The sequence below is a fragment of the Pezoporus wallicus genome, unplaced genomic scaffold (assembly GCF_028554395.1).
Source record: "Pezoporus wallicus isolate ANWC-B61680 ecotype Strahan unplaced genomic scaffold, APGP_CSIRO_Pwel_v1 contig_4722, whole genome shotgun sequence".
Classification (NCBI taxonomy): domain Eukaryota; kingdom Metazoa; phylum Chordata; class Aves; order Psittaciformes; family Psittacidae; genus Pezoporus; species Pezoporus wallicus.
The window spans coordinates 3855958-3878390 of record NW_026641840.1 but is presented as its reverse complement, the minus strand read 5'-3'; the positions used below and the strand labels follow the sequence as shown (position 1 = coordinate 3878390).

At 42.0% G+C, this 22433-nt stretch overlaps 1 protein-coding gene across 5 annotated transcripts in view; it reads left to right on the top strand.

The window, feature by feature from the left end:
* Positions 1 to 241: 241 nt before the first annotated feature.
* SRGAP1 (SLIT-ROBO Rho GTPase activating protein 1) overlaps positions 242 to 22433 on the top strand; it is a 139026-nt gene continuing 116834 nt past the window's right edge. For all 5 annotated transcript variants that reach the window (XR_008974411.1, XR_008974412.1, XM_057425554.1 and 2 more), the window contains exon 1: positions 242 to 438. Coding sequence is in view for 3 of the 5 variants with exons in the window: in XM_057425554.1 (XP_057281537.1) it covers positions 372 to 438 (67 nt within the window). In the remaining 2 variants the exon portion in view is untranslated. The remainder of the gene's footprint in view (positions 439 to 22433) is intronic.

Below are 22433 nucleotides of genomic sequence, written 5' to 3'. Positions count from 1 at the left end.
TGAGGAGCGATAACAATGGTGGGGCTCAGCCGCCGAGCCCCCGCCCTCGCCTAGTGGAAGCGGGTGCCCCGCCGCAGCGCCGCCCCACCCTGTGGCGGCCCCGGGCCGTGGACCGCGTTGCTGCCGGCGGCGGTGCCTGGAGGCGATGGTGCCCGCGCCGGGGTTAGCCTGATCGCCGCCTCCCTGCCTCGCCGCCTCCCGTGCCGGCGGCGCTCCCGAGGGGCCAGGCCCCACCCCCGCGGCGCCGCGCTCGCTCGGGCTTGTGGCCATCTCATAGAACTTGGGAGCCCCTCCAGAACAGTATCAGTAATTCATAATAATAATTTAAAACAAGGAGAAGAAGGGGGAGAAGCGGAAGAAGCAAGTGGATAATGTCAACCCCGAGCAGATTCAAAAAGGACAAAGAGATTATAGCGGAGTATGAAAGTCAAGTGAAAGGTAAGCGCGGGGAGCGGGGACCCCTCCCGGCTGCGGGGCGGAGGTGGGGAGAGCCCCCGCGGCGGGACGAGCACCCTGCCGGTCCCGTTCGCCGGGCTGCGGGCCGCGGCCGGCCGATCGCTATCGCCGGCCGGGTGGTCGGTCCCTGTAGCCTGAACTTCGGGGCGGTGCCGGTTTGTGCGAGGGGCCGGGGCCGGGCGGCAGCTCGGCGGTGTCCCGGCGGAGCGCCTTCCCTTCCTCTGCCGACTTCGGAGACACGAGGGAGGGGGATGAAAAATGGAATTGAAAAGGGCTTGGCAGTTAAACTGAGTCGGGAGACAATAGTGAGCCATGCTCCTTTCTTAAAGCACATGGCTGTGTCCCCCACCCTCCCCTCAGGGTTGTAGTTTCTGTGTTGGGCTGTAGAAGACGGCTAATAAAGAATTACCCTTGACTGTTGAATGAGCCCTTTCAGCCATCCCAGGAAGTATTTCAGCCTCGCATCGCCCGGTTGTATTGCATCCAACTATTGTGCCAAGGGCAGCGCCGGCATACTCTGGATTGAGCCACCAGCGCTTCCAGACCCTCGAGTTTCCTCTCGTTGCCTAGCGTTTTCCCCGCTGCCAGCGTCTTGGGTGGAACAGAGGATGGGAAAGAAACGGCATGGGCGGTGGGGTGTGGGTCTCTTGGTGCACACCCTTTTCTTCTGGGTGCTGTCGGGGAATATATTGCATAATACACAGACTGCAATAAACGCAAGCTCTGAGATGGATGCGAACCTGAAATGCAGCATTTAAAAAGCTAAGCGATGTCTGAACTCTATTAAAATGATGTGGGTGTGGACACACGTTTGTCTTTATATACGTGGGGTGGACCTTCCTTGATGCTGCCCGCAGTCTGCGATGTGCAGGAGTGTGTCCCCGTGCCCCATGGGCTCCAGGAGCCCTCCTGTCCCATGCAGGCAAGGGCTGGGGACCTTCAGACTGAGGTGTCTGAAACAGAGTGGGAGGAACGTTTGTTGACTTCCTGTAATTGCACAGTAATTTTCCTCTTGATCCTGCAAGATCAAGTTTTCAAGACAATTCTTGGAGTTTCATTGCATTTTTATTTACTCCTGAAAGAAGTAGTTTTTGACTTGTCTTCTTTCTAAGCTTAACTTTTTTTTTTTTTTGTGAAAAATACAGCTCACCAATGAAAGTCTTTCTTTCTGCGTCCAGGAAGGGATTTAGGCTTAAAATAAAAGACCTGCCAGGTAGGTGGGCAGTGAGGGATCTTTTCTGAGCTAGCAGGTAGGCCATGCTTTAAGCGTTTGACATGGGCAGGGCTGAGGCAGCTCTCACGTAGCTGGTGGATTCACTGCCATCGAGCCCTTGGAGGATTGGTGCTTCTGCCTCTCTGTGGAGATAGTGCAGATTTGTCTTGATCACTGAGCAGAAAAACTGTTCAAGATCTTAAGCTCTCTGCAGAGTGTGCACACTGTTCTTTACTTCCTCGATTGTTACAGTCTCAGCCTTTATTAACTACAGCCGGTTGCTATATAAGCTGATCTTTTGAGTAATGAAGGAAAAATGCCATGCCCTTCAGCTATGTATATTGGATCATTTCACAAACAACAGAGATTAAGATAGAAAGCACCTCTGATAACTCAGCTCTCCTTTAGTGTCATGGTCTGCCATCATAATTGCAGAGGGAAGTGGCATTTAGAAACATGGCTTTGTAGCAATTTTGTCTTGCTTTGCTCCTTTGTGGTGGTCTGGGGTGTGTACAGTCTGGTTTCAACTGTCTTGCCTGAATTGTTGATCAGCAGCTGTTTGAAAAAGTATGCTGGGCTGGAAATTGTAGCCAGAGATGCATTTGCTTTAACCAGTATGACTACAATTGTATTTCTGGTGGCAAGAGCTGCCTGTGCCAAGATGTAATTCTGCTTGGTGATAGCTCAGTGGTACTATAACAGTACCAATGCCATCGTGTGGTAACTTGAAAATCCTTTCGATACTGGGGGGTTTCAAGAGCTAAGAAAGCAGTCCTCATTAGCCAGCAAGGTAACTCCAAGGCAGTGCAGGAAAAGTAGGTCCCTATATACTACTTAAAATTTCATACATTAGGATAGGAGAAAGGGTGTGGCCAAAAAGCTCTTGCTGCTTATGATTTCTGGTGTTTGCAATGGCTAGCTCATTTCTCACCTGCTGAGTTTAGTAACCTGAGGGATGTGGACAGTTTGGCTCCAAACTGGCCATTTGAGGTCCTCTGGACAGGTGCATGCAGATGAATGTTAATGCCACATATATCCTTTACCTTATTATGAAATTGGATTGAGCTCATTATTCTAGAGCCCAGCATTCTGAGCACCAGCATAAGCAATTCAGTAACCATACCACTGATGTTTGCAGTTGTAAATCCTGTTGTAAGATGCCTGAATATTGATACTGGAGAAAGAGGGGCCTCTAATTTACATGTCCTGTCGGGTATGCGTATGGTGCCATATTTGGAAATGAGGATTTAACAGTGCCGTTCTTCACATAGCTTTTCTGCTCTTAAATCCTCAAATAGGAAGCAGTAACGGATGTTAATTGTTCTGCCCGGTCCTGGGTGGTATAAACTGACATCTTCTCCTTGAACTTTTTGCAGTATCAGTAGATTGGCTGTGCCATTAGTGGAGCTCATACAGAAACAGTAGAAAAGCTGCAGATGTCACCCGTTTGTCAAGCTGAAGTGGACAAGGTACTTCTGACTTGCTGGATAGAACATCTTATTGCACATTTTTTTTTTTGCAACATCCCTGTTATTCAGACTAATTTCTGTAGAGAGCTATCCCAGTCATAGCGGAAAGGAGCAGCATAGAGAAAGCAGAAGGGTATATCTTAAGGATGTCTAAATGCTGAAGGTAGATCTGAGTGGGGGATTACCTATACCCATTGTTTTGGGTGATGCAACGATATTATGATAGGTACCTGAATTTACAGATGTAAAGGCACGTTGGGAGTATTGCTTGGTTCTGTAACTCTTATTCATTGGAAATGAGTTATCTTGGTATACTTCAGTTCCAGTATAAACTTGTTACTTGATAATTTTGCTGAAGCACCTACTTCTCGGCAGCATTTCACTTTCTAAATCAAATGATTTAGGGAAGGCATCAAGAGTTTGTTTAGTCAAGAACATTTTGACAGTTCTGACTGTCAAAACCTTATATTATTGTTAAAATGACTCGGGCAGTGTGCCTCGTAGACTTTCTGCAGATGGTACTAGATAACTGGGTAAAATGGCCTCTTAAAATATCCTGGTTCATCCAGATTATCAGTTGTATGTGGGCTTTTTTTGAAGAATGTGATAATTGTACAGGCCCTCTGAAGTCATTAGAGAGGTAGGTTTCCTACCAAACTTGTAACTGGGGTGAGGGATACAACTAGAGCTAGGAAGTGAAAGGAGTCCTGTTTAAATGAGCAGCAGACTGGTGGTATAGACAAGAGCTGAGTATTAACCTTCTAATACATGACCTCACTTAGATTTATTTGCAGCATTCCTTAACTCAAAGCTCAATTGAGTATAATAGCCTGTTACTATCCTACCTTTTGTATTCTGATGACCAGTTGCTCTTTGGTGCTGCTGATAACATCAACTAGTGTCTGTTGATAAAGTTATTGAGCAATCCACAGTAGTGAACAAATACTAGAACATCCTCTGATGGCCATGTGGGTATCTCAGGTATGGTAAAGGGTGAACTAGTGAGACCTTGAATACCTTCTCTCCCTCTGAAGAAAAACTGTGTACTAGTAGCAGAGGATGGGGTATGCCACTCAATAGCTTTCATCATTCAAATGTAAAACTGGCATGCTTACCTTAAGACTTGTAATTGGCCTTCTGTGCACAGGAGAAATGTGCTTTGGATAGGTAAGCATTGTGCTGACTGATTATCTGGGCCTGTCTATTCAGTGAGTTCCTTTGTATGGTTTGAACTGTTGAGCTCAACAGTCTCTTGGCCTTCCAAGCAACTGCATCTCCAACTGCAAAGGACTGAGGGAAGACTATTTAGATGCTGGGAACTGTGGAAAAACCACCTTCATTTTCCAGTTGGAAGTGACTGAGTGGAAATATAAGCCCAAAAGCAGCTTTGTGAAGGGAGACACTTCCCTAAGATCACCATTTGCTTGGTCTTCAGAACAAAATACTTGTGTTTTCCGCCAGAAAAACTTGCTAACACTGTATTACACTGCTGAATTAATTTTTATGGGTAACGACAACTCTCATTTGTGAAACTGAATTTCAACTTCAGATTTAAACAACCTAGAATTAATCCACCACCACCAACAGAAACCCGTCTGAGGAAGGGGCAAGTTCTGAAATACAAATTAGGTTGACGTTATAGTAAACTTACAAATATTTTGAAACAAAAGCTTTCCTAGTGAGAACCGTGGTGCCTTGTATGATGCCAGAATTGTGGAGGTTTATTTCAAAAAATCCTGATAGAACAGTTGCCAGTTTCCAAAGTTCAAGTTTATCAAGTGTGGCTTGGTAGGAATTTTTCCCATCAAAGAGCTTGACCACAATGAGTTTTGTCTTAGACAGAAAGGGTATTGTTCTCTGTGTTGTTTTTCAGCTGGAGTTACATGTTGTTTGAGAGACAGGCTAATGAAGGATAGTATTTACCTTTTCCCTCCCCTACTTTCTTCCTGCTCTCTGATCCTTCCCCTCAGAGCACGAACTTCAGTTGTCTGGGTAAATGTGAATGAGCTTGTCCCTGGGTATGCAGCGAGAAGGGGTGTCTGCAGGTTTAGGTAGTCGAGTCATAAACTGAACAGTCTCATTATTATTATTATTATTTATTATTATTATTTTGTGATTACATATTCAATGCTCTTGCTCTTCTCACAGCTTTCTTGGGATGAAAACTAAGGAACTTGTTTTAGTTCAGTACTGTGTGCACCATATTACTTGAGGGGTGAGGGGTGCCCTACAAAAAACCTGCTTTCCAAAGATCAGCATTGAGGAACTTCAGAGCTTTTGGCCTCTATATGGCTATATAATTGGAGAAAAAAAAAAGTGCCTTTTCTCGGTACCATTTTGAAAATGGGGCCAACAGTCAGGAAAGTAGGCATTTTGTCTTGGTTTGACCACACACTGCAGCTGGTGTCTCCCAGTACTGCCGTGAAACTACGTTTTATTATTTTACTTGAATTTAAAGGCGAATAAAGGCGTAATTGCTGTAGCACACGTGAAAGGGTGAGCAATGAATGGATTGTCTGACCAGGGTTTCTTTCTGGCAATATGTCATTCATAAAGCTTACTCAATGTGCATGTCTTTTGCATACCTGGACTTCTTTTGTTAGTTTCGAAGAAAGCTTTAACTCTCTGAAGCTGTTTGGATCCTTTTATGATCACTTCTTTGGGGCTATTTTGCTTTTCCAAGCATACTTTCTGTGCAGTTTTGCTATTGCAGAGCAATGCCCTAAATCATGCTAAGGTTCATTTAATTTCCTGCCATTATCTTTTATTGGTCACATTTTTATGAACTGAAGTCCTTGTTGCTAATAAAATTAAACTTATAGCTTTGAAATGGCTGCAGTGAGACAGAATGGCATCTGAAATTCATCTCATTTTCTGCCTCAAACTTTGCTTGGGTTAGATTTTTGCCTATTGTGAAAACTGGTCTCCTTGTCAGTCAGAGGTGATGGATGGTAGCACTGGAAAAAAGTGGGTCAGTGCTGTTGAGACTGGATAAGAAATCCCCTGCTGACCGTTACACAGCCTATTAGAAATCACTGACCATGACTTGACAGTGCAGCACATCTAATCTCTGTTTTGGAGTGGGCTGGACCTGGGGGAGAGCACAAATGGAGCTAGACAGGTGTCAGTGGAAGCTCCTACGGTATTTGTTCTTCCCTTAACCTTTTTTTTCCGAGCCCCTGCTACATCTAGCTGTCACGCTATCCCATGCCAAACCTTTTTCGTCTCCCTAGTGGAAATCAGTGCTATCTTAACTTGTATTAATCCCTATTAGAGTCTAATCTACTCTTACTGCTTGGCTTTCACGGGGCAAAATAGGCTTTGGAGTGTGGGGGTTTGTTTTTGTGAGTGATTAGTCTAAATGTGTACCAGGGCTCCTTGCACCACGTGTGCTGCTCCCTCTGCTTCCTGCAGGTTTTAGTTTCATGGCAGCATTTCCTCTGTGATTGGCTTCTGCCACCTTGCCAGTTACCTATCCACCTTCCCTGGGACACCCCTGTGCTGTCTGCTCTGAGCTGGCTGGGCTGAGGCCATTAAGTGCTGGCCATCTCCAAGGCAAGGCTGGCTGACCTTGCTCTCAGCTGGCAGTCTGGGAACTGTGAGTCATGAATAGCCTGTTCTGCCTAAAGTCACTTTGTGTCTTTTCCATTCCCACTTCTTGTCTCTCGGGCACTGTGCCTAGCACCCTGAGTCCAGGAGATTGTGGGGGTATGTGTGTATGTACACACGTACGTGTAGAGGACGAGCAGCAGCTGAAAACTGGAGGCAGGGTTGAAGGCACAATGGCTGCCATCGCTGCTGGTATAACCACTAACAGGAATGATTCCGGTAGGCTCTGCAGGAGCAGATACTTGGTCTGAAGCACACAGAGCCATTTCTGAGAGCATGGGAGCATCTTCTGGGTGAGAGGCAGAGCTGTCTGCACAGGAAGACTGCTTGCTGCATGCGTTTTACATTACCAAGACTATATCTGGCACCAAAACCAAAGGAGTTAGTTATCGCTGCTCTTTTTCCTTTGTTTCCAAGCCTTAAACACGGCAGGCTGTTAGGGCAGTTTGTGTGGTGGCTTGGTCCTGTGGGAGTGCTCTAAGACAAACAGTTCACTTTGATCTATTGTAATGGGAATGGTAATCCTGAGGCACCACTTCCTGAGGAATCTACTGGTTTTTGCAGCTTGTGGAAGTTATCTTCTGTTAGACACAGACACTTGTGTCACGAGTCTGTTATAGCCACCTGGTAGGCTAAAGGTGGTGTATTATGTTTTACTTCTGCTCTGCCCACTAATCTGTCTTGTCCAGGCAAAACTACAGCTTAGTAACTGAACAAGGAAAATCTCTTCAATATGCCCTTCATTCTCCTCTGTTCATGTCACTGTTTCTCAGGCATATACCCATATGAATTTCAAGATGCAGTATTCACTCTTGCATTATACAACCCACTGGAAACCTGGAGTTTACCTGGAGGTGACTGTTTGATAAATCTAGAGATTGAGATGGAATTATGTTATGGAAAATTAAGAAGGTTTTGGAAACAACCCCAAGCAAATCTAACATTCTGTTTCCATGAAGTGGATTGTATAGGGGCATGGCCCTGGTCATTACTGTATTGCTCATGGCTAGTGAGTGCAAACATTATAATGAACAGTTTATCTTCTCTAGAAGGAGAAAACAGTTTATGGTTGGCACAATAAAATAATCCCACTGTGCACCAATTTAGGTGCATATTAATGCGGTAGATGTTGCATGTAGGAAGAGAAGGTGCTCTTCATAGTCTTCCACTTGAAACATTTGGTCAAGAAAATAAGCCAGCCTCCTACATCAGAAAAATATGTAGGAAACAAGCATCAGCAAAAATACTAAATGCCCTTAGTAAATGCTGTGGAGAAAGCTTATGATTTATGATGTGGTTCTGTAATAATCATACCTCTGAAATGCGTTAAGGATGACCTATGTCATTAACTTCTAACTCTGTCCAGTGCAGGGCAGTGCAGTTGATCTGGTTTTAATGACGTCCCTCCAAAGGTATGTTGGTACTTGATCTTCATTTACCTTCCTCATAGCATCTGGGAGGGTTGCTTTAAATTACAGAGTGGCAAGAAGGGAAAAAAGTGTGAGGGAATGTCCCTGTCCGTGGCAGTGGGGTTGGAACTAGATGATCTTAATGTCCTTTCCAACTCAAACCATTCTGTGATGCTATGAACTTGCTTAGAAGTCTGATTATGGATTCATCAGTGAGAATACCCCCATTAACTTTGTTATGTATTATTGACCAATAAAACCTGTTTGAGTTTCAGTTGCAACCTCCCGAGACTTCCCATAACATATGTAGAAGTGCTGACAAGCAGGCAAGAGAGCCGTATTAGCATATTGACCAAAGCATTCTCAATGCAGTAGACATAAAATCATTTTTTATCGTGAAACAGAAGTTACAAAAAATGTAATTAAAGCACTTATGGTATAGTATTTCTTGTTAATTTTATTGGGAATAAAAAGCAAATATAGCTGGTTTACTGGATGATGACTTTCAGGAAGTAATGATTGTAACCCCTTACATAATTAGCTGTTGTGGGAAATATAACTGACTACTTCAGTTTCATGTAAATGGATTGTCCAGACGCCTTAACTGACTCAGTGCTTACTCATCTGAATTACTTCATGTGTAGGATCTGCTAGCAGTGGGTTGGTGCTGTCTTGTGTTGGGAGTCTTCAAAATGCTGCTTTGACTTGTTTCTTCCAAGGTGCCAGATGTGGAGTGGTGCACACTTTTGGCTTTGCTCTGGCTGTGTGTTAAACTAAATAAGGAGATGTGCTGATCCCCTTTCACTTTCCAGTGTACATTCTTTCATAAGGTAAAAGAAAGCACTCTTTACAGTTCTAGCCAGTTCCAGAATATCTGCTTCCTGAAGATCAGAGGAATCTGCTCGTGTTTACAAAGGACAGAGTACAGCAGAAGTCTAATAAGATTCAGTGATAATTCTTGTATGGCTCTGTTCTTTTAACAACCTGTCGTCTTTCAAGCCTTGCTGTTCTCTGCTTTTCCCCCCTGACTCTTTTTTAACAGGAGAGGATAAACAATCTGAAGTGCTAGGTCAGAGGCAAGATAAAGTAAGTATTCATTCGGAACCAATGTGAGCATTTGAACCGAAACTTTCGAACTCAACAGTTAAGTTACTATTTTAGAAAGTAATAGAGAAATCGAATGGATTATAAGTCACTGTTGGGTTTTTGTTATTATTATTGTTATTATTATTATAGAACAAGATCTATTCTTCTATTTTTCCTGCTGAGGAAAAAAAAAAAAAAACAAACAAAAACCCAAAACCAAACTTTAGCCTTTTGTCATTACTGTTTTTTTCTTTTTTCTTTTTTTGAAGATGCCAACTGTCCAGTATAGAAAAGATTATAAACTAGGATTGCGTGTGGTAACAGGAGACTGGCCTTGTTGATCCACACAGTCCCTTTCCTTGAAAGTTTTACATTCGTGGTAGCTCGGGGCACTGCATTAGACAGCTGTCTAGTGCCACTAGTCATTGTTCTTGCTTCCTAGGTATGCTGCAATACAAGCCTCTGTACCAAAACACACTGTGACTAAGTTGATAGGCATAAAGTTACTTTTACTCCTTGGCAGTATTTATGCAAATGTCAAAGTATATCAAAAGATATACTAAAAAGAAAAAAAGTTCTGACCCTTATTATAGAATACTTAACACACCAAAGTTGTGTTTAAATGGCACAGCATGCTCTTCCTCTTGCAAAGCACTAATTTGATGATTACTGGAAATGAAAGTATATAAGCTTCTGTTCATAGGTGCCTTGTGCAAATTGACATCTCTGCATTCTTGGCATAAATAATATCAGCTCCATGAAGAATCACCTGTGTAATGGAAAGGTAGCTTGTTTGTTTTGTGTTGCAAAGGGAGAGCTGGTGTGTTTAAGAACTTGATTTAGGTGAAGAACCTGATCTAAGTTCAAGAGCTTGATAATTATGCTGTCTTTGCTGCCCAACAGAGTACTTGAGGTTAAGACCTAAAGTAATAGGGTTGTGTGCATTATGTGCCTTTCTTTAAGGCTGCCTTCATGTATTTGTGCCTTCATGTAATTTCTAAGTAACTGCATAAAGTTAGTGAGATTCTTAATGTTATGTCAGAAAATAAACCAAAAGCATTATCTCCTCAGATACCATTGCATTGAAGTGTCAGCCACAGGCAGAGCAGGCGAAGGTCCTGTGTGCAGAAGAGATGAGCCCGGTACAGGTAGCATGTCCCCACCTACTAGGTGCTCCTCTCCTCAAAGGTGCTGTGAAGGAGCCTGGCAGCACCTAGTGCCTGTGCACACTCAGCTTCATATCTTCCCCAGCAACCTGCTATGAGCCGTCTGTGTGCATCTGCAGCTGAGCTCATTGGATTATCATGAACTGTATTGTAATCCTTTAATTGCCAGCCACTTCTGATGCCATGATATTGTAGTTGTGGGTCAAATCCCATGCTGCTTAAGCAGTACTCCTGCTGCTGTCTTTAGCTTTACATGTGGGTTGGTAGAATACACTACCCTTCACAAACTTGACCGTATGGTATTATTGAGAAACAAACAGCCAGGAGCATCTCTAACTGTCCTGTCCTTTTTACCTAACTGAAGTTGCTGACCTTCACTGAAGTCTAGACAGACAGTTCTCTATCAACAAACTTGTTTAAGCTAGAACCTATAAAATGGGACTATGGCATAAAATGTTCATTTTTCAGGTTTCCGCTAGGCCTGAGAGGTTATGCGGTATGAGTTGGGGGTTTATTGGTTTTTCTCCAACCCTCCTTGGAGACTTCTTCCGGCTTCATGTGTCTTCTGACAAGGTTTTAATGCATTATTATGGTAACTAATCTGAATAAAGTCATCTTAAGGAGTCATGGTATCTGGTCTTGTGGAGATGCCTCTGGTACTTTAAGTAAAGAAAAATATGAAAATGTTAATGGCAAAACTGTGGACAAGAAGAACAGGCTGTATTTGAGCAGGGCTGCAGCCCTGCTTCTACCTGCTAACATGGCAGAACAAGGGGAAGCAAATATGGAATCGTGTGACTTTGGCTGACTGTACCTACATATGGAAAACTGGATCACCTTTTCCTTTAGAGACTGCTTTTATCTTTGTAAGAAAGTCCAGTGAAGTATATGTATGTTGCAGTAGACTGCAGTGGAGCATGCAGTGCTGAGAGGCTGGTGGAAGAGCAAGGATAACTCTTGACTACCAAAGCCCAAGTAGCTAATAGGCTTAAAATTTGCTTAGCAGCTTTTGCCTGACTATTGGAGCATCTGTTGGAAACCTTTGTGGACAGCCCCTGATAACTGGTTTGATAATGCAAGAAAACCTTTTATATATCAAAAAGGTAAGATAAATGAAAATAAGAGCCAATGTGTAATTTCTCCAGTACATGGCACCCTGACTAATAAAGTAGTGGGTTACTGGTGAGAGGGGTGGCTTGGCAGAGGGACTGTTGAAGGAGATACCAAGCATATGTCTTGTTGGTGGCCCTCCACGTGGTCAAGTGTACCTCTGTGTCATTCTGTGGTGGTTGCTGGATGGAATGGGGAGGTCTCTGCTCTCAGACTACACCAACAGTTTTCACACTCTTACGTGTGGGCTCAAAGAGGCTTAGGGTGAAAAATATTCTAAGGGATTAAGTCCATAAAAGAACTCCTAACTCTTGTGTTTGCCTTTCAGATGCCATGTTTAGGTCCCCTTTGGCTGTAGTCTCACTTCAGAGGTGTCTGTGGGTATGTTTATGTGGCTGCATATACTGGCCTACATGTTTATTCTGCAGACTGTTGGTGAGAGTTATAATTTGAAACTCAGCACCTCACTAACATAATTCTCTTATTTATAGACTAGAACCTGCCTTGCCTTCAGCTGGCAGAGGCAGCAGGTAAGTGTTGGCCCCATCCATGCTGATGTCATCTAAGTTGCCACCAGAGAAGACCTGAAAATGTTAGCTTCTTTTGCTGAGCCATGTGGAGATATGTATGTAATTGTAGCATTAGGAATCTGATCAGTGCATCCTTCCTAGTGATCAGATCGTTTGCATGAGGAGTCTGGTTTCACACCTTTCTACCTTTATCTTATTAAAAATGGAGTCTTTAATCCAGCTCTCCCACCTTTCAAGTGATTGCCCTGAGAACTAGGGAATAGAGTATTCTGGGATAAGACTCCCTGTTTTCTTGTTTGTTGAAGCTCTCCTGCTTTTTCCCAGACTTAATGAATATTTAATTGTTTACAGAGTGATTATGAATCCATTGCCTGGTAGTTAGAGCAGTCACCTGAGAGATATGGTTCTCACTATGTATTCCAGCAAGTAGGTGTTTCTGCTTTACTTCTTTTGGAAAGAAATGGAGAAGGGGGAGGGAGGATTGAGGTATATTTGTGACCATTCTAAATTAAGAATACTTACCGCATTAATCTGGAGGGAGAAGTATTTGGAGGATGCGTTATTTATTCATTGCATGTGGTTATACAGTATATAGGAAAAAAACCCAACCCTTTACTTTGAATTGGGTTTTTTTAATCTTAACACTCTGCCAGCATTTAAGGCAATTTTTGGCAGATTGTCTCTAATTTTGCAGAAAAATCTAAGAAAAAAGAAAAAAATTTGCTCAGAGTTATTTGAAAGGGTCACCAATGAATGTTTGTTTGGACAAACCTTTGCTCTGGTGACTCCTTCTGCAGCAGCACTCGCTTCATAGAACATATTCAGGCCTCTGTCCCATGGCAGTTCTGCTCCCCAGTTGTCAGATCACAGGTTCACAAACAGCTTTCATTGCAGCCCCTAGAATCTTAGTCTGCAAATATTCCTGACTTATTTCATATCTGTGAAGAGCAGGATTGAGGTTTGGGTTTAAGGAGGAAAGAAGGAGAGTGGGTCTGTAAATATTACTGAGCAAGCCTGTAGTTGTTAGTTAAATAACAGTGAATGTTTGGGGGTTTAGTGACTAGAGGGGAATGATTACAGTGTATTAATATAGCTGTAAGAAGTAGGAAACCTGGACGTGGCAGTTGATCAGGTTATTTCCTTGCAGGACTGTTTTAGAGGGCAGCAGACAGTACTCAAGAAGTCAAGGTACTTACAGATACTGGGCTTACTTGGGTTTATTAACATGCATATTCTCTACTTGTACTACTTAAGCTCCATGTGGTGAAGTGAGGTTATTTGAGCAGTTGTGTGCAAAGTACTGTAGCTCAGAATCAGGCAAGAAGATGGAAATGATGAAAATGTCCAAATCCTTTTCAACTTAATTTAAAAAGGGGGTTTAAGAAGACTCTTCAGGTATGTTTCTGAATTTGTGCACTGATGTATTTTGTGTTGGCAAGAGCAATTTGTTCTTAGTTCTATTCTGCACTCCACTTGGTTACCCAGTAATTTATCTGGCTACTCATTTGATTACCTTTTTGTTTGTTTGTTTTTTGTTTTAATTTGAATGAATATGAATGTTTTCAATTGAATTTTAGTTAAATGAATAGCTATTACATCGTGGATTGCTAGCAGTTCCTACTGGTTAAGAGGATGCTTATAAGCTTATTAAAAACACTGTAAATAAGGAGATAGAATATATGTGAAGACTTACTAAAAACTTCAGTTCCCTAAGTATTTACATGTAATCTGTTGTCTTCACAGTTGTAAAATCTGACTTGCAGAGCACATGCTGTTTACATTATCTGGCTTTGTTTTTCCTTAGCATTGCTCATGTTAGGATATTTGAAAGTAAAAATTAACTGCAAATACTTTTTTGTTGGTTTAGAAAACATCACTACAATTACTTTTTTCCTCGGTTCGTAAATTACCAGTAGAACGGGAGATCATGGGATTTGCTGTAACTACCTCTAGTTGGAGAACCTTTGCCTTGCTTGTAGGTCTATTTGCAAGATGCTCTGAAAGAGTTTTTTAGGTTACAACTTGCACATTGCGTTGTGCAGTGGGGGTTCAGACCTGTTGTTAGGATCATATGGGTCACTGTTCCTATTAACAGTGTGTTCATAACCTTGGACTTACCCCTTTGAATCTCATCTCAAGAGTCTCTGATTTTGGGAAGACATGCTTATGCTGTGGTTCTTCTGCAAATAGACTGAATTTACTGAAAAAACCCACTTTTGGTCTTTCCTCCAAGTCTGGTACAAAACTCTGCTCTAACTTGGGCAACAGCACTTAATTTAAAGTGAAGTGTGATCTTAATCTCAGGTGATTGAATGAACTGACAAGAATCTCCAGAAGTTGACTGAAGATAGCCCTCTCAAATCAAAAACCAGGTACCAAGTTCCTTGTAATTTGATGCAGACTACTGGTATATCCCTTTGTGAATTTAATTTTTCCTGTAATGCCTAAGTTTTTTGCTAACATCTGGTAATTAGTCAGGTCCCCTTTGCTTTAGTTTGTGGTTTTGCAAGCAGTGAGGTGGGCCTTGCTGAAGCAGTGCCCCATAGGGATGGGATGCAGCCAGAGCTGTTAAGTGCTGCTGAAACTCCTAAGTTGTCTGTAGGCATGTCAATTCTTTCTAATGAGCCTTGGCTATGGGAAAAGCTTGAGACCCACTGCTGTAAAATTTCAGTCAGTTAAAGCATTAGGCTTTGTTATATATTCAGTGCTCTGAATAGTTGCTAACTAATGCAGGGCTGGAGGCATGAATGAAGTGGTATTGCTTTTACAAGCAGAATAGTAGCTGCCATGTGTGTCCTGTTACGTGCAGCCTTGTTTACTTTACACACATGAATTTATTGACCTCACCAGAGCTCTTAACCTTCCTAGAGCTACTAATCTCCATAAATGTCTGCAGGATTGGGCTTAATTTTGGCATGGAAATATGCAAAATGAATGAATCAAACTGTTAGTCATTATTTTTTACAGTAAAACATTATGACCTAGTCCTGCAGTCCACGTGCTTGGCTGATGCTTGCCTGAGAGCTTGTATGATCTGACCCATGCTTTGGGAATTCTGACTTTTTAAGTGTAGCAGAGACTGTTCTGAAACAAAGGAAATGTAATGCAGAGTATACTGGAGCAAAGCAAGAGCTGTCACTTGATTCAGATGCAACTCTCAAGACAAAGTTACTGTTGGTTGTGGACAGGATTATGCCCACTTTACAAAATGTTTTAGTAGTGCTCAAGATGCCTTGTGGAAACTGTAGTGGAGATGTTTTCAGTTTCCTGAGTGTTATTTCCCTTTTTTGCATATAGTTTAACTGAAGTATGGTACCGTAAAGTAAACTCCCTTTCAAATTTTATTGGAGGCACTGAATTGTGGAGCTAATGGAAATAAATGATGTGAATGTCTCTTTCACCTCTGCACTATAAAATGCAAAAGCACAAAGACAGTAACCATGAGGCTTTTTTTCGATATTTTAATCTTTTAAACCTTCAGAATGTTGGTGCGCTTGAAAGGGCTTCTAAATCCATTGGTTAGTCTGTGCTGTCTCATATTGTGCTCCAAATCATAGCAGATAAAGCAAGAGTGATCAGAAAGCTTAATGCAGTCAGAACGTCACGACCTGTTATGTAAAGCAACATTTGGCAGAGCCTTCCCAGCTGCTGTAAATGAATGTTAACAGCACTTTATCATCTGCTTTCACTGTCTTTATTACATAATCTGAATATTTATGACCCTATTAATATGTTTAGCTGTGAAATTGCAATATCGATAGAATGATGGTTCCAAAGATGATTGAACAAGGAGAATGACTTTTGCCTCAAGGACAGAGGTTATATTAATATTAAAAAGCTTTGAGTTCATATTTCAAAAAAGTTTCCTGAATTGCTTTACAGATGTGGTGTGCTATTTCCCTAAACATTGTAATGGGAAAAGTATTTTGGTGACAGCATAGTGATGCTGAGCATTATGTGTGTATAAAATACATTAACCAGAAAGTGGTGATTTTTGTTTTTTGATGCAAGTCTCTGAATCCATACTGATGACACCCTGTAGTCTTGAAGCCAGCCCATGGACCATAGACCAGACCCAGTTTATCAGAATTAACTCCATGCAGAGAGATGCTTCTGTTAGGATTTGGGGCAAGCTGTAGGCCAAGTTGTTATTTCACAGATTATTCTTCTCTTTCTTTGGAGGGATGGAATACCAAGATCTTGCTTTTCGCCCCTCTAGCTTCCACGTGCTCTCTTTCTGTTATGACTAGATATATTGTTGTCTTGTGACCTGAAATGCATGTCACATAATTAGGGTATGTATGCACCGCATTATATGGCTGGAGGCTAGCTGCAGATGCTGTCACATCACTGATGCACGCTTGCCTGTATTGTGAGCGTACTTGGAATGTGTGGGAAGGTAATACAAGTGATCAAGAGATGGATGAGTACTGTAAGGTATTTCCTTTGGGAGCCTCTTGAATTATATTCTGCCCACAAACAGAACTGAATACTGCTATTTCAACAGACATCTGCAAAATTCCAACCAGATGTTAAGAGGTTTGACACTCTTGTGGTCAGTCATTTCCACCTATGGAATTTACAGGTGTCGTTGGTATCATGCTTCATTATCATTCTGCAGGATAAACAGCTCAGCTACAGACACGCGTCTGCAGGTTGCCTGAAGAAAGCCGAGTTGGATTTGTTTTGAGTGGGGTGAGGTTGTTGGTCACTCCTAATTGCAAAATCTATAGCTTGTCTGAAAGCTGCTGTCCTGTGTGTCTTGCTACTGATTACAACTATCTGGGAAATGCAGCTGTTTGTTGGAGAGCCCTTTTGTTTGCAAAAGTCTGATGGGAGGTAGCGCCAAGTCCTGTGGTGTGTTCTGGTGTGCTCTGACACAATACCTAATTCTGAGTAACAATGTTTGTCTCTTAATGGTCCCTACTTCCACCCTCTCCACAGCTGAGACCTCATGAGCTGGTGCAGGAGGCAGCTGCACATGACTAAGTGTACAACATGTTAGAAATGTAAAGATAGGTGGGTACAGGGTGTGGAATGTTGGAGTCGGGAGGAAAGTTTAAATTTATACTTATTTTTTAATAGTTTTTTGTCCCCAAGCCAGTTGGTTGTAGTGACTGCTGAGCTCCAAAGGACTCTCTTCCCTTGTGGGGATTAGAGATTTAAATATGTATTGTTCTTCTGGGCAATAGTATTGAACAGTCAAGTAAGGTTCTTAATAGAACAAGGAAACCTTTAATTAGGATGAGTTGCAATTGCCTTCTTTTTTGCTTTGTGTAAGAGAAACTTGCATTAAATCAGATAAATAAAACAATGGATGGGGTGGGGGAAGTTTGGAAGAAGCACATCTGTTTACAAAGTTAAGTGCTGAGTTTACAATAAAGCAGTAATTTTTACTTGGGAAGCTCTTAAAATAAGATTCCCCTTCTCCACATCCCTGAGCATCTGAGTCAAGATATTTTAAGGACATATTTTTCAACTTATTCAGTGGTTGGGGTTTTCTTGCTCACTTTAATTTTTCATACAGGAAATACCATTATTGCAATGTCAAATTAATAGCAATGCTTATACTATTATATTTTGGGTTTAGGTCTGTGCACGCATTGTAATGGCATTCTTCCTTTACTCATCTTTATACTTTAATTTGTGTGATCTAAATAAAACGTGGTATTTCCTTTAAACATGAAGAATGACAAAGATCTTTTCTGGTCTGTTTTGGGGTGTACATTGCTCTGTTGCCAAGCTCCTGAAGTCAGTAACCTCCTGCACAGCCTCAGCAAATTGCAAGTGTGCAATAAATTATGAAACTGGGACCTTTAAGGAATAATGTGTACTAGCTTCAAGGGTTTCTTAATTTGTCTTTGACAAAACCACAACATAGAGTTTCCCCTTCCCAACAGCCACTGGTAAGAGAAAGCCTAGCAGATTTAAAGCTGGTTTTCTTTTGCGCTGGCTTATCTAATTTTTACTGGCTTAATATGTGTGATGAGACAGGGGAATAATCTCCTGTCTTAAATGATTTTTTCTTAAAGGAACACCTCAAAAAGATGGTTGTGATGAAGCTTTGGCCATCTGTCCTATGCCTGTCTTCTGCAGTTTAAATGCCGAATCCAACAATGATAAAAGACTGCTGTTGTCTGGGAAACAAATGATTCTACTTCTTGTTTGGGTTGAAAAGCTCTAGGGCATGGCACACAACAGCCTGTTTCCCTATTTACCTATACTCTTTGGGTATTTTACATCCTCCTGCTCTTGCCTATCAAAAGAGTGCTTTCCAGAGCAAAATCCATAATGCCTCTTTAAAGGACCTAATCAAAACTCACTAAATTCAGAAGAAAGCTACTATTGACTTATTGGACTTTTGGTCAGACTTTTGGAGAGGAAAGGTGTAGCCCTTTGCGTTAAGTAACTGATATAATCTTCATTGGTCAAACATAACACTCCAGTTTTATTCATGAACATTAAACTCCATTTAAGTGCAGAACACTGCATCTTTCTTGTGGAGGTGCAATGGATACTGCCCATCAACAGTATTCTTGGAACTTGTTTAAATCTCTTGCCCTGACCCACATCTTGAGTCCGCTTTGCTGCATCCCATATGAGTAATTAATTTGCAGAATAAAACTATTGTCTTCCCTCCCCCTGGAGCAGCCTCAGCTGGCATGTGGGATTCTTTACCAGGAAGGAGAGGCAGGGACATTGTGTTGCATTTATAGAATGTGCTACTAAATGATTCTTCCTGTTGCCTGACTTGATCATGACTGGTTCTTGTTTGCCACAAGGATCAGTATGGTAACCTTACATAAGGAAGATACTAATAACTTGACAACGGATGTTAAAAAAGGTCTTTTTTTCCTGCATATCAATTAGGGCCCACTGCTTCTTGTCCTTTTGCTGGGCATCACTGAGAAGAGCCTGTCTCCGATCTTCCCTCTTCCTGTCCCCTCTCACCGATTAGATATTTTTAAACATTGTTAAGATCCTCTTTGAGTCTTCTTCAGGATGGACAATCCTAACTCTCTTAGCTTCTCCCTGTATTTCAGATGCTCTGGTGCTTTAATGATCTCTGTGGCCCTTTGCTGGACTCACTCGAGTATGCCCATTGTACTGGGTAGCCCAGAACTGGACACAGCACTGCAGATGAAATCTCAGCAGTGTTGCAGAGGCAAAACAATCCTTCCCTTGACCTGCTGGCAACATCTTCCTAGTGCAACCCCAGAGGCTGCTGGGCCGCCTTTACCGCAAGGGCACACCATTCTTGAGCTTGAAGAAGGGGATCTTTGAAAACCAACCAGCTGTCCTAGACCCTCTTCTCTCCAGGACAGTACCCCATGGGCTTGTAGGAGGTCCTTGAACAGCCCAAAGTCTGTTCTCCTGAGGTTCCAATACCCAAGGCGGTACAGAGAAAAGGGGTGGCCTACAAATTCAGGGTATTGTGGGAACTGGTTGCTGTCATGTCTTGATGGCTTTTTGTGTTGCTCTTCTGGAGACATTTTGTCATACTAGGACAGCTCTAACACAAACTGGCCCTGCTCCTGTTGAGTAATTCCTGAAGCTGCTCTGTCCAGGAAGAACAGAGAGAAATGCATTGCTTGTAAAATTCCCCATGACTACTCGTCAGGTCATCTGTGTGGATTAGGAGATATTGTTTGTTTGTTTGTTTTTCCCTAGCTCAAATTTAGGATCTGTGCCTAAATTCACATAGGATGGAACACATGGTAATGATGCACCAGCAGTGAACGTGTGTTTGTGATGGATAGATTTATTGAGCTAATTAACTAAATTTAATACAGCTTAGATTCCATAATTAAAGCAATTGGGAAATGCTAGTATATAGTTATTAAAGTCTGGATTGATACTAAAGATTTTGTGAATTAATGTCTCTGGTTAAAGAGTGATGTTCCTCTGTAATCATTTTAAACCTGATACTGAATAATTCTAGAGTAAGTGCTGCCGAGTAGATTTAGGACAAGAATGTCCCTAGGTCAGTGATATAAGCTAACTATAGTCTTTGCAAGAATTCTCTCTGTGAGCAGCAACAACAAAAAAATATATCTGCCATCTTAATTGAACTCTTGAAATTCATGCCTACAAACTAAAGGAAAATGGAAACTTTATACATCTTGTCAGCAAATTGCAAGCCATCAGTCACAGCTACAGATGAAAGCTAGCACGACCTACATCTGTCGTGTTGCTACAATGGTGCCGGCATTACAGTTCCATTGTTTAGGTTTAGGGTCAAGCCTGTTGAGACCTCTTTTTATTCAGCTTTGAATGTATCCATTTTCATTAAGTTTTTCAAAGCCATATGAAAGACTCAGCAGGGCAAGGTGTGGCAATGTCAGACCCAAGTTAGTCTTGCAGCTAACTGTCTCGTAGTCACAGATGGTCACTGTGATTGTCCACACCAGTCTGCCACCAGAGCTGCTATTGAAAGGGCACAAAACTGATGGTACAAAGGGACGCCTTTTTTCCCGTCAGTAAATGAGGCTACTGTTGCTCTGAGCTGGCATTGTCAGAGGTTTTGTGAAGGAGAAGAATGCCTGTTGACAAACCAGTTTCCATGCTAAAAAATGCTACTCGTATTCCTAAACTTAGGAGATCTTTCCTTGGGTGAATAACTCTGTCTGACTAATACCAGGGTGGCACTCTGTAAACTATTTCCATTGATTATGTGGATGATGGCTGTACTGGGAGGTCCAGTGCTGACAGCAGTAAACGCAAGCCTGTTAATGTTCTGAACAAGGCATGCTTCTGTTTCGTAATTCCATTAGAGGAAAATCTCTTTGGCTGTACACTGTTAAAAACATCGGGGGCATTAATTTTTTTTTTCTGTGTTTAATCTACAAGCATTAAAGTGTCCTTACATGGATTGAAGGAGCTTGGTGAGTTGTCTCCTGGAGTTGCGTAACTTGGCTAACCACGTACCAAATATCTTACTTTTCACGCAATGAAACGTAAGGTGTCAGAGGTAGTAAGTAAATCTTCCAAATCTTCTTTAGTGTCAATGTGAATGTGCTTTTTTTGTTTTGCCTTTAAACAGAACAGCTTTTTCTAAGTGTTACCTACTATTTTTCTTCTTTTTTGGTATGGTGGGGTGAAAGCCTCTGCACAAATGACCTGCCTGTTTGTTAGCAGCCTGGCAAAGGTTCTGGGGAGATTAAAATAGCTCTTGCCTGAAAGAACAATAAAAAGCAATAAAGCTGATTCCTGTTGTATGGGATCCTTTGTGGCCTTTGACAGATCAGTTTACCACTGGCAAGGGAAGCCTTAAAATTCAAGTGACTGCAGTGGCGAAATGGATGCTTGCTCCTGGATGGGAAATATCAAGCCTTTATAGAGACTAGTTGAATTATTTACCACATAACGTTTAGAATTCATACCTTAATAATGAATGTGTACATTTTTTTCATTAGTTTATTTTTTTACCATCCTTATCCTACTGAAGCTGTCCATTGGTTAACCTCCTGGGCTATAGTGGAACTTTTCAGCTCCCGAAGGCCTTCCATAACTTCTGAGCGGCCCCTTGCCTCAGGAATTTCATAGCACTCTGACTGCATGAATGTCTGTTTGTTCTGCTGATCTGGGAGTCTGTTTCTACATGGAATGTCTTGGCTAGACAGGTATAAGTTACAGAAGAGTATATTTCTGCATGTAATGTAGAGGTAATGAACCTCCTGAAGTACTTTGGCTTGCAGTCACCAGAATTAAATACTTGTGTGATAAAGATAGAACTGAAAAAGAGTAATATTTTTCCCATAAGATGAAAATAATTTGCAGAGGGATTGGTCTCACTGTTCCAGAAAGAAACTTCCAACTTTCTTCTGCCTGGATTATTCTGTTAACAAGAGAATCTAAAGAATGAGACTTTTGCTGGGAAAGACATGAATATTGATGATTTTTATGATTCTGAAGAAACTGAAAGGAATTTGACACTGACCTAAAGCTGAGTCATTTGTGCAACTAGTCCTTCTTAGCAACCTCAGCCAATGTCCCCTTGCTTCTATGGCCGTGCTTTCTGCTGCCTTGTGTAGGCTCAGCTCTGGGATTATTTTCCCATTTCTGCCTTACTACATGCAAATAATCCCTAAGCAAACATGATGTAAATTATTAGGATTTGTCAGTAGTGACTTCCTGGAAGCTGCGTCCTGTTTGGGGGTGGCCTCTGTGCTTGCGGTTTCCTTTCTCATAGCTAGCCTGTGTTTAGCATGATGTCAGCGTAGCTTATGCTGCGTGTATTTCAGGCAGAAGCCTTTCCCCATTGTTTCTGATGTAACAGGTGCTGGTAGACTGAGCGATAAATGTAGTGGAGCTGAGCAGTACAGAATTCACAAATCGGAAGCCTTGTGCAAAACCAGTGAGCCTCTGGAAGCCACGGGCTGCAG